The 15,259-nt window shown below is 41.6% G+C and overlaps 3 protein-coding genes across 8 annotated transcripts in view; 1 reads left to right on the top strand and 2 right to left on the bottom strand.

Moving 5' to 3' along the window:
• Window positions 1-3,848, bottom strand: part of LOC122820522 (mitogen-activated protein kinase kinase kinase 11) — a 52,009-nt gene extending 48,161 nt beyond the window's left edge. Inside the window, exon 1 of the mRNA XM_044098007.1 lies at window positions 1,939-3,848. Coding sequence (XP_043953942.1) covers window positions 1,939-2,695 — 757 coding nt within the window. The 5' untranslated portion in view covers window positions 2,696-3,848. The remainder of the gene's footprint in view (window positions 1-1,938) is intronic.
• A 3,130-nt stretch (window positions 3,849-6,978) lies between these two features.
• drap1 (DR1-associated protein 1 (negative cofactor 2 alpha)) lies at window positions 6,979-12,608 on the bottom strand. Of its 5 annotated transcripts, XR_006368813.1 has the most exons (9): window positions 12,293-12,608; window positions 11,790-11,862; window positions 10,629-10,722; window positions 10,409-10,534; window positions 9,430-9,520; window positions 9,255-9,343; window positions 7,877-8,234; window positions 7,462-7,525; window positions 6,979-7,137 (listed from the first exon to the last, which is right to left on the bottom strand). XR_006368813.1 is itself a non-coding variant. In XM_044098008.1 (7 exons), the coding sequence occupies exons 1-7, from the start codon at window positions 12,332-12,334 to the stop codon at window positions 8,039-8,041; spliced, it is 711 nt and encodes a 236-aa protein (XP_043953943.1). In that variant the 5' UTR covers window positions 12,335-12,608; the 3' UTR covers window positions 6,979-8,038. The 5 variants fall into 5 exon arrangements, 1 of the variants encoding a protein (XP_043953943.1); XR_006368812.1 differs by having other exon boundaries at window positions 6,979-7,525; XR_006368810.1 differs by having other exon boundaries at window positions 6,979-7,635.
• A 941-nt stretch (window positions 12,609-13,549) lies between these two features.
• Window positions 13,550-15,185, top strand: lg18h11orf68 (linkage group 18 C11orf68 homolog). Of its 2 annotated transcripts, none has more exons than XM_044098011.1 (2): window positions 13,550-13,660; window positions 14,047-15,185. In XM_044098011.1, the coding sequence occupies exon 2, from the start codon at window positions 14,085-14,087 to the stop codon at window positions 14,826-14,828; it is 744 nt and encodes a 247-aa protein (XP_043953946.1). In that variant the 5' UTR covers window positions 13,550-13,660; window positions 14,047-14,084; the 3' UTR covers window positions 14,829-15,185. The 2 variants fall into 2 exon arrangements, with proteins under 2 accessions (XP_043953946.1, XP_043953947.1); XM_044098012.1 differs by having other exon boundaries at window positions 13,651-13,851.
• Window positions 15,186-15,259: the final 74 nt, after the last annotated feature.

The following is a 15,259-nucleotide window of genomic DNA, read 5'->3' on the forward strand; positions in this document are numbered from 1 at the left end:
GAGCCCTGCGAGGATAATGACTTTGCACCTCCATCCATCACTGTGACAGATGAGCCCAATTATTCCCCAAATTCTCTTTTTTTTATGCTGAGCTCGTCATTTTCTTAACCTGTTGTTTCCGTTTGATCAGATCACAACAACAACAACGACGACGACTAGAAACAAAACGCTGCATTCGACTCCATCTTTTAATATTTCCCTTACAAGTCGCTGCCATGTTGCAATACAGCCCACTTGGGGATGCAGATCTAAAAGAAAGGAGACATAACGAGCGTGACGGATTTATGAAATAAAATGGCACCTCAAGAAAGAAGAACTTGCATCAATATTCTGAGGAACTGACATCTCATTCAGAGGCTGAGCTTCTTTTTTTTTCTGCTGAACTACAAACCATATCATTCAAGTAACTCTGTTTTATTTCCTTTTAAGATCCCCCTTCGATGGTCCTGCACCTGTTTGTCAAACCAATCAGAAAACCTATTAAACAAAAACAACAACAACAACAAAAAAAAGACATTGTCTTGGTGAGATCCCTCCACCCCCGCCAATCTTTCTTCTATCCTTCCTCCAACACAACAGGATGTTGCTCAGTGACACAACGGGGCTACGTCTGTATGGAGACATGTAGAGGCAGGCAGGGGACAAAAGCTCAAGAGAAGAATTAAAAAACAAGAGGCGGCAGGAGAGCGATATGATCTCGAGTCGCTCACAGAGAGGGATTGTGTTGGAGCTGGCCTGCCCCATATACAAACACCATATTATTATAAATCCCTGCTTCTTCTCCTTCTCCTGCACTGCAGGAGATGAGTTTTCATCTAGGAAAGAAACCCCGACAGGGGGAGGCAAAGATAAGGGAGGGCGAAGACGTCCGTGATGACAATCATGTCAACGATCTGACGACTGAGACTGATGCGTACGGAGGAGAGGAGGGATGTCCTGGGATGTGCTGCATAATGCCCTCCTCCCCGCAAAGTGTGCAATAAACACAACTCGAATGAAGCGGGTTAACCTCACCAGTCAAAGCCGTATTTCTCAGGAAATGACAGAACTGCACAACGGTAAAAGTAAGGAATGATAACACCACAGAGACGACAGCTGTGAACTACAGCTGGAAGACAGAAACTGAAGGTAAAAGTACTGGAACAGCAGAGACGTGATCCGCCGACATGCCGATTCCTTAAGGTATCAAAGTCCGAGGGATGAGTCCCAAAGGTGCTGATGCGGAAACATTTCCTGACCTTTGCTCCGCAGCAAAGTATTGTTGTCCCCGTCGACGGCTCACTCGAAGACCTTGCGGTCTCTATCACTGAGGCCTGCTCAGCATGCAAGTCATGTGATTGGGCTACCGCAAAAAAAGAGAACATTAGCAACCCACAATGAAAAATGGTGAGGGCCTTGAACCAGGTTTATGATATTTCTTTGGTTCAACAAACATAAAATCACATGAATGACACTTATTTCAATCAGGTGAGGAACGTGGTGATGTTCTCTTGAGTAATTCCGTCATTCATTTAGTACTGCAGGAGCAGTGACAGTACCCTCCTCATTGTCACCCATTTTTCTGACACTCCCTTCACTCCATGTGTGAATTTCTTTTTGGTTTTAAAGGTTAGGGTTAGCATGACAGGAAAAAACTTACAAACTAGAGAAAGATTGACAATGACACCTAGAACTTGCTTTCAGCCACCCACACCAACAAGTGGGAGAAGGGGAGACCTGCATTACACCATTATTTTTTTTTCTGTTTTAAAACCAGAGAGTTTTAAAACCTTATAAATGGTAACATTCATTCGCTATTGCCATGACAGGTTTATAAACACCTAAAGGCCTTTTAGAAACCACTATCGTCCATATGATTATATTCCTAACCTTAAATCCAGCTCTTAGAAACAGATGGACAGACCGGGATGATGTAGTTGAAAGACTTTAAGGACTTACTGTTGTTGGACTTGAGATCCCGGTGGATGACGGGGACGATGGCTTCATTGTGCAGGTACACCATCCCTCTTGCTATCTGCACGGCCCAGTTGACCAGGACGTGAGGCGGGATGCGGCGGCCGGCCAGCGCCCGGCTCAGTGGCCCACCCGACGCATACTCCATAATGAGGCACAGGTTGGGCTCCTGCAAGCACACCCCCTTCAGGGCAATAATGTTCTGGTGGGTGAGCATGGCAAACAAATGGGCTTCCTGCTTCACATTCTGCGCCGTCACGCTGATGTCCTCGTCCGGGTCTTGCCGCGCCGCCTTCACGGCCACCAGCTCGCCCCTCCATGTACCTCGATACACTTTCCCGAAGCCCCCAACCCCAATCACCTCCTCCAAGCTCAGTTCCCGGAAATCCACCTCCTCGGGATCGACGGTGCCAACCACAGCATGGTTTAGCTCCTCCACCACGCTGGTACCTGGTAGCTTGGCATATCCACTAGGCTTGAAGGAGCCGTAGTTGGATGGGAAGATGCCCACCTTGTTGTTGACCTTACCTGCCCACCAGCCCTCATCTCCAGATATCTCAGAGTCCTGAGAGAGAACCTCCACCAGGTCACCTTTACGCAAGGTGAGCTCATCTTTACAAGAGGCCTCATAGTCAAACAAGGCCGTCCATACAGGGTTGGTGAAGTTCCCTTTTTGGGACTGATCCAAGTTCTTCCAGTTCGACAGTGAGCTACGACTGAATATGTTCTTCAGCGGCTCCATGGAACCTCCACTATATTGCCTGACTGGATCCGACTGCGCACTCCAGGGGTCTGAAAATAAAGTACAAAGGAGTACTTTATCGCACCTTGCTCCCTTTCCTGTCTTTGTTGTTGTCTCATCAGGGACCAATGAGGTGTGTTCAAAAGTCAGACCAACAGGTGAGCTATGGAAGAGGATTCAGGGACAAATGAAAGCCAAATGTCTTCCATTTGTTCTGGGATTAAACTCAAATCTTTCCATTTCAGCAGTCCTCAGATGGTTTGCTTTTCGTAGCATTTATCAAATCTCTAAAAGACAGCAGTGATTAACTCTCTGAAAGATTGATGTGGTGTGTGGTTTTCCGGCACATGGTTTGAGTAGATTATCATCTCATCATCCTGTGTTTAAAAGACTCTGGAATCAACTCATTATGACTGAATTTGTCCTCCTTTCCCCTCCTCATTCAGAACAACCACCTGTTGAGCAGCAAGTCCGTAGAGTCAAAGTTCAAAATTAATGTTCAGGAATTATCCCGCTTACAGATAAGAGTCCAAATCAACATTTCCCCCACACTTGGTAGTCCATATTCGGTTTTTATGTATTTTTAGCCATTAAGAGCAGTGGCCACCATAAGCAGGAAGCGCTGAGAGGAGGAGAAGAATAGCAGGAAAAGGAGCATTCAGTCCAGCCAACCAGTGTTTTACGACAAGTTTCAAGCGCTGACCACTGTTCATTATTTAAGCCCGAGGACCCAGAAAGTGCGCCTGAATGCAACACTGCGGTGACCACACAGGAAATCCCGCATTCCCGTGCGCCACAACATCCATGCTGGCTGTGTTATGAAGGAGCTCATACAAAAACTGCGAGGCGCCGACTCTGGGAACAGGAAGAGTTCTCCAAACCTGCTTGGCTTTTCAGTCCTGAGGAGGGAAAAAAATCCGAAAGAAAGAAAGACAAACTATTCCCGTTAACTTTAGTTCTTGTTGGGAGTTCAGCGTCGAGCCCGGGTCTCTTCGGTGCTCCGCTTCATAACCACGGTGTCCAAACTGCGGAACTGTTCCGTGAGAAGTTCTTACTCCGTTCCTCTTCCTCGGTCAGCCTTCAGCGGCCAGCACCTCGGACCACTCCAACGTCGCTGCTTACAGCCGCTGTGCCGGAGGGTGGGGTTTCAAAACTTTTCCTCTCCCAACAGGAAACAAAGTCAGCTGACACGCTCCCGCCAATGGGGACTAAGTAAATACAAAACTTCCGATTTCAAAATAAAAGTTAATCAAAACGGGCCTTGAAGCCAGGCGAAAAGTAGACGGCACACTGCCATACTTAAACGCTTCCGCCATCTTGTGAGTGGCAAGTGTCTCTGAAAAATCTAGTTTCCCTTTAACAGCATTGAAGAACGCTCAGTTAAATTTGATAAATGTTCTGAACTAAAGTTTATTAACAACTACTAATTACACTGACATAACTAATAATTAAAAATTAAGAGTTCAACCAATTTGAAACATAATATGCTCTTACTGAAACCAGATTTGCCTTAATTTACCTTTGAAAACATACAAACTGCTTAATTAAATGTTTATTCAGCTGAAATGAAGTGAAAAAGAATATCCATCCATCCATTTTCTTTACACCCTTGTTCCCTAAATGGGGTCGGGAGGGTTGCTGGTGTCTATCTCCAGCTGCGTCCCGGGCGAGAGGCGGGGTTCACCCTGGACAGGTCGCCAGTCTGTCGCAGGGCAACACAAAGACATACAAGACAAACAACACACTCACACCTAGGGAGAATTTAGAGAAACCAATTAACCTGACAGTCATGTTTTTGGACTGTGGGAGGAAGCCGGAGAACCCGGAGAGAACCCACCATGCACAGGGAGAACATGCAAACTCCATGCAGAAAGATCCCTGGCCGGGAATCGAACCCAGAACCTTCTTGCTGCAAGGCAACAGCTCTACCAACTCCGCCACTGTGCAGCCCGTGAAAAAGAATATTTATCACTAATTTAATCTTATTGTTCTTTTTGTTTGTTTGCTTTTAACCAATTGGTTGGAGCCATTTCCATTGAAATATTTCATCCTGAAATCCTTGTTTATTCACATCTCACATATTTAGTGACAGATATTGCTAAAAACACAATCTGACTGAGAGACTGGGTACTTTTGTGTAGAAGGGAATGTTGACCTTTAAAGAGAAGGAACACAAAATTGCAATTTAAAGGGCAAAAAAAAAAAAAAACACCAGCGATGATTCTTTAAAAATTGCTTTCATTTTTGAAAAGTACACAATTAGGGAGCTAGACGGAGGCTTAGTGAGGTGGAAGCTTGTAAACTGCAGCTCAGAGGAGGAGCTTTGTCCTTGAAGGCGGGGCTAGGTCCATCCAGGCGTTTTTTTCGTAGCTGAATGGTTGCCATGGAGACTAAAGGATTTCTCAAACACGCATGAAAGAATCAAAGCAACCCTCTAGGTATGTATTTGATCAGAGAACAGCATGACGTAAAACTCAAAAGTTGATTTCACATAATAAAACATGACAAATTGAGAAAAAGGTAGATAAATACAGAAGGGAAATATTTTTATAGCACTATTTTTATCCAGAAACTTGAACAACAAACAGACTTAACACTTAAGACAATAAAATACACGTTAAATTAGACAGCCGCATGTTTAAAAACAAGGTGCATTTGATTCAGGCCAATACATTAGGGAAATTCGTTTTCGTTTTTTCCTCCCTCACATTTCCTCTTGTTTTTAAAAAGTGCAGACAGCCTAGAAGACAGTAGCTTGATGGGAGCGGATGGGAATCAGAGGGGCCACCTTTGGCCCCTGTTGGCTGCTGTGTGGAAACAGTGCGCTTCCTTCTGCGGGCTTGCCTTCCCTTCCCTCCCCCGTACTGCTCTTTGTCTGAACACCAATCCTAAAGTCAACCACCCAAACTCCGATCCCACCCACCTCCGTACCACACACACACACACACACACACACACACACGCACACACACACACACACACACACACACACACACACACACACACACACACACACACACAAGAGGCTCCTCCTTCCTCCTAGTCCGCTGAGTCAACTCTTGCGCAGGAAGGATGCAGTTGTTTTTGCGGCACCAGATCCAAGTCGCCTCTTTGGTTGGGTGGTAAAAAGCACAGGGTTAACCAAACAAATATGGCAGTGGGAAGAGGAAATGGGCTGAAGACGCTACCAGGGGCAAAGCGGGAGGCCCCCCGACGTTCCAAAAGTGACAACCAACAAGCAGCTCTCCTCCCAACCTGTGCTGTCTTGCACTTAATCTGATTCAAATACCCAAGGAGGAGAGGCTGCCGATAAATGCTAGGCATTGTCTTCCAGAGGGCCGCGTGAGTCACGGAACGTGAAGCCGCGTCCATGGAAACCTTTCCGCGTTGCAAAATTCATGGAGAAGGCAACATCAAAAAAAAAAAAAAAAAAAAAAAAAAAAAAAGAAAGAAAAAAGGGAGGAACAAAAAAGGAGCCAAGGGATTACAAATCTTGTGATTTGTGGTTGTGAAACGGGAAAATGAAGGAGGAAGCAGTTTGACGATTCTGCCAAAAGATGCCACAGGGTTTCACTTTTCCACTTCCAGCCGGTGAACCAAACAGCCATTTCTAAAGATGGACGCCCCAGCTTATAGTCCCAATTATCTGCCTTAACATGTTGTTATATTAATATAAAAACAAAGTGTAAAAAAAAACCATGCCATGAGTTCCAAAAGTTGTAGCTATTTGGCACGTTGCTCCATCACACTGGAAAATGGAAATACACGGATCAACACAAAACTAGGTCCTGATTGGCAGAAGAATATAACTTGATTCTACACTGCAAAAAAAGAAAAAACTAAAAGAATTTAACAAAGTATTTTTGGTCTAGTTTGTTGTACAAACATCTTGGTGAGCTTGAAATAAGACAAAGATAACTTACAAGTAACTTTTAAGCAAGTTATAGGTGCTTGTCTAGAATCAATAATTGTTTGATATTTATTTTTTTTTAAAACTACTTGTTGCATTGGCAGATTATTTTCACTGCTAACATGGGAAAATTATCTGAACTTTTAGACTTTACAACCACATAAAAATTTCATGAGAAGCAAGTTCAGGTTGTTGGTGTCTTGATTCTCTAGCGTACAACTCAGGGGGAGCATTTATGAAAACGTTTTTTTTTGCGATTGAATAAAAACAAAAAGAAAAGAAAAACTTCAACATTTAAGCAGAACGTAACGTGAACTTGAGTTTTTTTTTTTTTCTTTTCAAGACAACAAAGAAACCACAACAGCCTTCTCTATTTCTTTTTAAATTGAAATGTGAACTTTATTTCACCCATACAAAATAAAAAGAACATTAAAAGTTTACAATACAGAGTAAACTGTCTCGCAACCATTTTTACAACAAGCTCGGCGCGGAAATGGGAGTTCCGCCTCTGCGTTCCTTTAAAATAAAGAATCTAAAAGAAGGAAAAAAAAACGAATGTTAAAGACAGAGGAGCGAACGTTGAAGGGTGTGGCCAGAAAAAAAACAAATATTTAAAAGAAATAAAAACAAACAAACAAAAACAAAACACGTGGTCCAATGTTCACTGTGTATTTTACAGGCAAATAAATTTATGGTTAAGTGAAATAATAAAAAAACACACTCAGATCAAACGTTTTACCCCCTGCTGATGTGGTCGAAATCAATTTTGAGTTTAAAGTAGAGACTAAATTTGAAACGAAAGCAAACAGAGGGTTGCAAACACATGGTAGAAAGAAAATAAATAAAAAATATTCACCTGCTTTCCTGTCGACTGAGATCAGGCACGACTAAAACGATGCGACCGGCATCTTAACAGTCGGCTGAAAGACGACACCAAATACACGCTTTCAGAACTCACCTGGCCATCAGCCTGAGCTTTAAAGAGTTGATTTATCTTTGGGTAGGAGGAACTGCATTTGTTTTTATTATGCTGAGAAAGTTTTGGAAAAAAAAAAAAAGACCGCAAAATGAAACAAAAAGCTGTGAGGTGAAATAAACCACACCTATCCTGTCTGCTGAGGCTCACTGTATTATACTAGTCAAGACCAAAAGACAAAGAACTGAACAGCAAAGACCTAGCTTAAAAAACAATCCCCCCCATCTCTACATTAAAATAAAAGCTTTTTAAAAAAATTAAAACACCTAATGTACAACAAGGTTTTGTCTCTTACAGCTTTCTTCTGTCAGCAGGCTGCAATGAAGATGAAGAGTCCTCTTCTTCACTGCTGCAGCAGCCACCAGGGGGCCAACTTCATCTGGAAATAATGCTGGGTTTGTGTGTGTGTGTGTGTGTGTAAGAGATAAAGAGAGGATGTTGGTGGGGAGGGAAGTAGCTAAGAGTCATAGTCTTCGTCGTCGTCCTCCTCCTCGTTTTTGTGCGGCGCGGGAGCTGGGGGGGGCAGAGCGACGCTCACCATGGAAGGATGAGGGGCGAACGCCATGGTGCCCTGGGCCGGAGCCGGAGCCGGAGCCGGATTGGCCGCTGTCACCATGTTGCCCGTGTTTCCGAACTGGGAGTGGGGGTTTGAGCTGAGAAGAAGAGGGGGCACAAGAAGAAAATGTATGATATAGGCCGCTGAGAGTCGTTCCAAACTCTTTATATTACATTGAGTTTTGATTAGCAGTATAAAAGACAAAGTTTGTTAATAAAATGCATGCCACACTTTTCATTTTTTTGGGGTTTTGTTTTGTTTTTTTGGGGTGGGGGATGGGGTATTGAGAAATGTACAGCTCTACAATCCTCAACATAACATGCTAATAAATGGATTAACGTTATGGTTATGATAATAATAATAGAAGGGATGGGCATTTATTGTATCGCTTATCGCGATAAAATTCTTATCGCGATAACAATTTGGATTTCTTGTCATCATGATGAATTCCATATAACGAGATTTGAAAATCCCCAAAACTGTCTGGATCGTTTTCTCCGTAACGCCTCCCCTAATCAATAGTAATAATAATGCAGAGCACAAATCAAGACTCTTCACAGGAATCAAGCAAAATTATATCTTCCTGTATCAATCAAAAGTGGAGTTCAAGAGGTATGAAAACCTTTGCATGGGATGTGGATAGTTCAAATATGTGAGCATCATTGAAGAAAATTGTCTTTTTTTGTCTCTTCCTCCTATAAAGAAGATCCTCATGTCTAAATTCAACAGAAATGTTTTTTCTTCTGATTCCGGTGGGAAAACAGCACCCTCTACTGGTTTGGGATTATAATGTCACTTTAAAAACTTCTGAAATTATTCCAACCCTGCACATCTAAATTCGTAATTCTAATGGAGGGCTTTTAGTAGCCATAGAGACCTGACATTATTTCTGCTTCAAGCTTAATAAATCATCTCTAAAAGTAGATTTCTTTTAAAATTAAAAGCACTTTTATTTAAAGTGCTTTTAATTTAAGCACCTAATTACCTCACCTGAATGCAGTTCTGTCATTCAGCCTCCATTTTGCTCCCTGTCTGGTCACTCGTCTCTACCTTTTCCAGCCGCTCTGGGCTGTCGGAGTGACAAGCTTTCAGGCGCACGGCGTCTTCGTCTCCTCACCTGTGGAACATGGATGCAGCCTGCTGGTTTGTGCTTGACTGGGAGCCGTCGTCCTCGTCCCCGTACGTCTCGCTGTCTTCGGAATCTTCCTGTTTTCACCGACATAAGAGCACAAAAGTGTGTTGTTGTTTTTTTGTCTCCCAACACTAACATCACTGTTTAAATGATCTCCCACCTCTTGCTCCGACTCTGTTCCAGAAAGCTTCTTGTCTTTGCCTTTGGAGCCGGCTCCCCCATTCTTGCGACCAGATCCTGGCTTTCGTCCCCTAAAAAATTTTTTATTAAAAAAAAAGTAAAAAAAATAAAATAAAATTAAAATAGGAATAAATAAGTAGGTTTTATAATAAAAGGTGAAGGCAGGTGGTGCTTCCAGGAAAGTTTTCAGTTTGTGAACTCAGTAAATAACTACTTTGGAACACTAAAACAAAGATTTCCTTATTAAAGAGAAGTTACTTCACAACATAAAGTCAGAAAATGTTTACATTTGCAGTAAAAACAAAAAACAAAAACTTAACCAAAGCCATATTTAAAGTGCATTTAATCTTATTTCGAACCCTGTAGGAGTTGCTTTGTGGAAAAATGTCAACTAATCAAGTTTAACAACTGTAAGACATATTTAACATATTATACTGAGCTTTAATTAATAAAAAAAATGTTTTTATCCAAAATACAAATTAAAAAGTTGTTGTAACTCATATCAATCAAGTATCTTCAAAGAGCCATTATGGATGCAGTGGGCAGAAAGGGCCTCCAGTAGCAGTCAGCGTCGAAACAAATCAGATGAGGCCCCTAACTGAAGACGGTTTCGGTACGACAGTGATGACATGCAAACAGATGGGGTCATAGTTCAGGGAATGAACTGTACCCAACCGTAAATTACAGAAAAAAAAAACAACTTGTTGCTATGGTTACACATTATAACAACTGTCCAAAAGCAAAACCAGAGGGAATAATTGTCCTTAGCCAAAAACAATAACAGACAAAAAGAAGAAATCAGAACTAAAGTAACAGATAACGTGCTACCACCATGAGGTGGCGCAATTTTTTATTTATTTATTTTTTCACGAATGAATGGTTTTTGACTCTATTGTACTTCCCTAACTCTGAGCAGTCTGTTCTGTTGACCCCGACAGAGCGCTGGCTCCCTGAACTACCTGCGAGGGACTTTTTCTCCTCCGGCCTCGGTGTGGTTCTCCTCGCCCTCGCCCTGCATGTCCGGCACCGTCGCCACCAAGTCTTTGAGGAAGTCAAACTGCTGCTCCAGCTCGATGCACTGCTTCCTGCCAAAAAACAGATGCAACGGGCTTTAAAAATATTTACAATATTTTGATCTTTAAGACCTATGGCAAACCCGTTCCAAACGCAGTAACTCACAGGTGCGAAGTCGTCATGGTCTTGGCGTTCCTCGACTGGGTGACCTGGCAGGCCTTCGTCAGCAGCGACTCCAGGAAAAGCTCCAGAGCTCTCGCTGAGGCTTTGCTTCAGGAAAATAAACCGCTGCAGGTCCCAATCCATGGTTTTTGTCCTTGGTTTATGAATTCATTCATGAAAACAATTTTTTGGGATTTTCTTTTTCTTCATATTTTCAATTTAAGTCAGAATTTGGGATTAATATTTCACAGCTCGAGTTTTACATGAACCGGAAATCATTCACCAGGTATTACTCTGATCATGTTAAAGCACATCATGTTTCCACAATTTTATATTTGAGATTAAAAAAAATAGAAAAAAGAAAAAACTAAGTAACCCATCATGTTGTTTGGAAAAATATTTCAAAAGCCGAACGTGTTCTGAATGCATAACCTTGAACAAATGAGGTGAAAATAAAATGAATAAAAAGCTTCTTTTTTTTTTTTTCCATTTATAAAACCGGGACTAAAATTGAAAAATATGCCCTTTTTTGTATCCAATTCAAAAAGCAACACAAACAAAAAAGGGTGACTTTTTTATTTCTTGATTGTAAATTGAAAAATACAAAACAGAAAAATGTTTCGCTTTTGGTTGTTTTGCTAAATATGAACGTAGCTGTATTATGGATTATCATAGAGGAGGATTAAGATAACAAAAATCATGCAGACTCCATAATAATAAATTTTGCGCATATAGATAATTTGGAAAACGTGGAAATTGTAACATGAGTAAACAAACTACACTACACTCCCATGTCCAAATATGTAGAATGTGGGTATAGGATATATAGATGTGTTGTCTTTTTTCCTATGTTTAATTATTATTATTACAAGTTGTTTTGCTTTCTTCTTAATTTTTTCTGGCATTTTACTTATTCAAAATAAATAAAGATGTCATAAAATGAACGAATGATACACAAACTCAGGTGTATGTGCTTTAGCTAAAATTATTCTAGCTAATGTAACTGCTACATCATTCAACAACACGTAATATCAGCAAAGAAACAGTTTTCTGACGGTGTGAACGTTGTTTACTGCCAATTAGCGTTCCTTGAAGTAGACTTAAAACGTTTGGAGACATACTATGAGATGTCTCGCATACAAACACCTTAAGCCAGAAGGATACAGATTATAACGGGAACTGCTGCAGCCACTTTGCCTATTTCTTCATCTGTCTGCATGATCTTCTTAATCCTCGCCTGGAAGAAGGACAGATCTGATGTTATTTCCATGCACACACTCAAAGTGTTCAAGTATGAACACTTTGAGCAGATAATTTACTACGGATTTTAAGCAGAATGTGCAGGATGTACCATAACACCTCATGCACTCACAGAAGACGTACAAATAGCTGTACATGCTAAAAACAACGACTCTTGGAAGCTAGCCTGGGATAAAAACATGAAACATAAGTTAGTTAGCTAATTCAGAGAAACCTACGATTTACCCGTAAAAAAGTTTGACTACTTTAGCAAATACTTTCCGCTGGCTCTTTGTTTTTTTGGCTTTCTTGGCAATAAAAGACACCCGAAGCCCCTAAAGTTTAGCTACAACAAATAGCTTCTCATTTTCACTGTTAGCTAAAGTTAGCTAGTGCTGACGCCGGTAGAAATGAAGCTTTCAACTCACCGGAGGGAATCTGGCGTTGTATTTCTTCTTTTTGCTGGGCATAATTAAATAAACTTTGTGGCTAAAGTAAAATAAAATACAAAAACGCTCGGAATTATAAGCCTACACCATATACAATCCTCCTCCAGTCCCGGCTAACTTGTTAGCACGTTGTCGTCAGTTGTGACAGTTTGCTTCCGCAGGGTCTCAGCGCCGTCAGGCTCAAGCAAACAGAGTTTGTTCCGCATATTTCTCTGAAAAATTGCATTCTACATTACAATATGGTAGCTATAAATAATAAATATAGTGAACGCGTTATACAACTTATTTTTTAAGTTGTTGTTATTATGCGGAAACTGATATTAAATAAAACATATTTCTCGGTAAAAAAAACAAAACAAAAACAAAACAAAAAGGACGCATTTTTAAAAATTATTTTGTAACGAAGCACTGAAAATGACCAAATAATTTAAAGGAATATTTAACGTTAATTGGTAAAAAAAAAAAATTATGATAGAAAAAATTATAATAAAAGAAAAAGAACATATTGTGGTTACAACAGAGCTTCGTCATCAAGCAGAAGTTGGTTCTGAATCGTATCCGCTTAAAGGGCTAAGTCACATTTTTTGAATAACTAGATTATTTTTGACTAGTTTTGACAGTTAAAAGTGGTTTGCTACAACTTTAATGAGGAAAGGCTCACAAAATACAACGTAATTTGTGAAACTAAAAGGAGAACTGCTTCAATGTTTTTTTGTTTTCTGTATTATGAAGACTACATTATAGAAGGATTCTAATGAAATCCTAAAAGCTACAATATTTTGATCTGTCACGCCGGTTTGCATTTCCCTCAATTTTTCACACTATTTCACAGCATACTGCTGCCACCTCTACGTTTTGTTTGCAGTATTTTTGTCAATTTGCATTCAGCACTATTTAACTTCATGCTATACAGAGTCCTCTTCATGGTTTGTACTAAGTAGGACTTCTTATGACTTTCTTCTTTTTTCATAAAGGCCAAAAATATAAGAAATTATTATTTTTCTTACAGTTCACAACGACTTGCTGTTTTTTATGGAAGCCTTTTTCCACCACAAAAGAAAAAAAAAAGAAAGTCCTACAGAAAGTTTTAATTATGGGTTTTTAGACAATTACATTTTGAGGTTACTAAAACAGAGAAAACGTGATGGCACTGTAGAAAATTTCAGACCAAATTTGATTAATCTAAATCTTTTAAATATTATACTGAGGCAATCAAAAACTCGAGGCCTATTAAAACACAGAAATGTCCCTTTATAAAAGCTTCAAATCAGAAGCTAACTTTAACAACATCGCTGCGCCCTGGAGTGAAAGAAGAGCCACACTGGCTAACAACGTGAGCTACAACAGGTAGACTGACTACATTTATGCTCCACGTCTCATGACTTGTTAATTCCACAGACTGCGTGTGGATTTTATAACGCCTGTTGCGTTCAAAAGTTACTTGTTAGTCCTTACTGCTCCTTCAAAATTGTTCAAAAAGTAGTTTTTATGCTCGAAAGTGGCTAGCTTAGCGGGCTAGCCTCAGCAGGAGGGCAGAGGTAATTGTTTATTTCTTCTCTAAGCCTTATCGGACGGTGCAGACGGGGTATATTGAACAGAAAACGTTGGTTTGGACGTTGTTGCTATTTAGCAATTGTTGGGGGTGTGGAATTCTAATTAGCAGTACGGCCGTAGTAAAACAAACCGACTTAAACTGTAGTACTGAGCAACTGCGTCTGCTCTCCCCACTCAAGATTCGTTCATCAGTCTCGAGCGCACGCTTGACGGCATCATGGAGGAGGAAGCCCCCGCGGACAGCGAGGCAGAGACCTACGCCGCGGAGGCAGAGACCTACGCCGCGGAGGCCATGGCTGCAGACATGGACCCCTGGATAGTTTTCGACTCCAGAAATACCCCCCGGTCCGAATTTGACGGCTGGCTGGAGAGCAACAGACCCTCCCAGGTGTACCGGTTTGGGGACGAAGACAACGGGGTCAGTCCGGTGGGGTGGATAGCCGTGCTGGGTCCCAACCACTGCCCGTCTACAGGTGACGTGACTGGTCTCCAAGAGAGCTGGGACAAACTGCTTGCCAGCTCCCGGCCTGTCACCTTCCAGACTGTGAAAGAACTGGCCCTCAACCACGGCGTACTTTCCGGAAAGTGGCTCATGCACTTAGCCTCTGGCTTCAAGCTGGACCACGCGTGGGAGTGCGTGGCCAGAGCAGCCTTAGAGGGGAAAATCTCCCTGGTCAAAGTGAGTCCTTACAACCCCAAGGCGGAAGGCAAGCAGGTGATCTGCGCCTATAACCAGAACTTCACAGACGAAAGCGAAGTGGTACAGCTGGACTCCTTCATCCGGGCCACGGGCGTCAAATGCCCCCTCTCCTACAAGCCAGACGTCTACACCTACCTGGGGATCTATCGGAACAACCGCTGGAAGCTCTGCCCCACCATCTATGAGAGCAAGTTTGACCTGGAGCGTGTGCCAAGGCGCTCGCACATCATCAACAAAGTCACAAATCTGGAAGTAACATAAGGAAGATTAGTTGGGTGCCTTTCCCCCCCGGACTGATTTTAAGACGAGGCCTTTGGGTGAACCTGTGCAGTAATGAAAACTGATCGAGTTTGTATCTCAAGTTCTTCCATTTCTTTTGACTGGCACATTTTCTAAGTTCTGCTAGGGGTGATTGCTTTGGATTGATTCCATTCAGGAATAAAGCACTTAAGGGACTGGCTGGATTGTTTGAGCTATATGCATGTTTTCAGGAGGTGATTTGACTTATGAACGGAACTCATTGATTAGAAGGAATTGTTTTTTTGTTGTTTTTTTTTAGCTTTAAATCGTGTTAAGTACTACACTATTTCCAAATAAAACACACATCTGAATAACTTATTTTCTTTACACAGTTGTGGTTTTTATTGGCAAAGAGTGTTTTGAATCGGGACAGTCATTAATTACAACAAATT

Source organism: Gambusia affinis, linkage group LG18, assembly GCF_019740435.1.
Source record: "Gambusia affinis linkage group LG18, SWU_Gaff_1.0, whole genome shotgun sequence".
NCBI lineage: Eukaryota > Metazoa > Chordata > Actinopteri > Cyprinodontiformes > Poeciliidae > Gambusia > Gambusia affinis.

Excerpts from the sequence above, each read along its gene's own strand:
- lg18h11orf68 (XM_044098011.1), top strand. The coding sequence starts at position 14,085 with ATGGAGGAGGAAGCCCCCGCGGACAGCGAGGCAGAGACCTACGCCGCG.
- drap1 (XM_044098008.1), bottom strand. The coding sequence starts at position 12,334 with ATGCCCAGCAAAAAGAAGAAATACAACGCCAGATTCCCTCCG. Across the intron at positions 11,863-12,292 it reads ACAACGCCAGATTCCCTCCG|GCGAGGATTAAGAAGATCAT; the intron begins GTGAGTTGAAAG and ends TCCTTCTTCCAG. Across the intron at positions 9,344-9,429 it reads GAACAGAGTCGGAGCAAGAG|GAAGATTCCGAAGACAGCGA; the intron begins GTGGGAGATCAT and ends CGGTGAAAACAG.